The sequence below is a fragment of the Penaeus monodon genome, chromosome 19 (genome assembly GCF_015228065.2).
Source record: "Penaeus monodon isolate SGIC_2016 chromosome 19, NSTDA_Pmon_1, whole genome shotgun sequence".
Taxonomy (NCBI): Eukaryota; Metazoa; Arthropoda; class Malacostraca; order Decapoda; family Penaeidae; genus Penaeus; species Penaeus monodon.
In genome coordinates, this window is record NC_051404.1 from 31,777,896 (window position 1) to 31,778,459 (window position 564).

At 41.0% G+C, this 564-nt stretch overlaps 1 protein-coding gene across 1 annotated transcript in view; it reads left to right on the forward strand.

The window, feature by feature from the left end:
• The window catches only part of LOC119585385 (eIF-2-alpha kinase GCN2-like), a gene marked incomplete in the record, with an annotated part of 28,307 nt that overhangs the window by 4,846 nt on the left and 22,897 nt on the right, over positions 1–564 (forward strand). Inside the window, 1 exon segment of the mRNA XM_037934051.1 lies at positions 356–522. Coding sequence (XP_037789979.1) covers positions 356–522 — 167 coding nt within the window.

Sequence of the window (564 nt, forward strand, 5' to 3'; positions counted from 1 at the left end):
TTATTATGGGTATCAGTATTGATGTCTTAGTGATTAATTGTATAGAAATTATTTTTAAAAATTATTTAGGCGTTATGAGTATGATAGGGATGACCATACATGGGCATTTGTTGCTATGCTATAATTTTTTTCTTGGGTATGTGTTGTAGAACCTGCCTGCAAACTCTTTTTATTGAGAATGTAAATACTCGTTTTTTTATATGAATGAAACGACTTATTCACCAGGTGTTCTTTAATAAAAGACAGGACTTTTGGTAACATATGTTACATTGTTGTGTTCCTTTCCCACTGTTACTCTCTTTTAACCTACACTTGGACACAAACATTCACACAGATGGGAAATTTTTGACACAAGAGCTACCTGGGGAACATGCTCGACCCTACAAGGAGAGCATATACGAAGAAATGGTGGCTGGTCAGGAAGCGCGGAGACAGCACGCGCGGAGGTGAGAAGGAGATTATGAGGCAGAGGGAGAAGACGGAGGAACGAGCAGCGGTCTGGCATGAGAGAGGAGGTGCCAGGTGGGTTTTAATAGGTCCTGATAGTCGTCTTAGCTGGTGGGG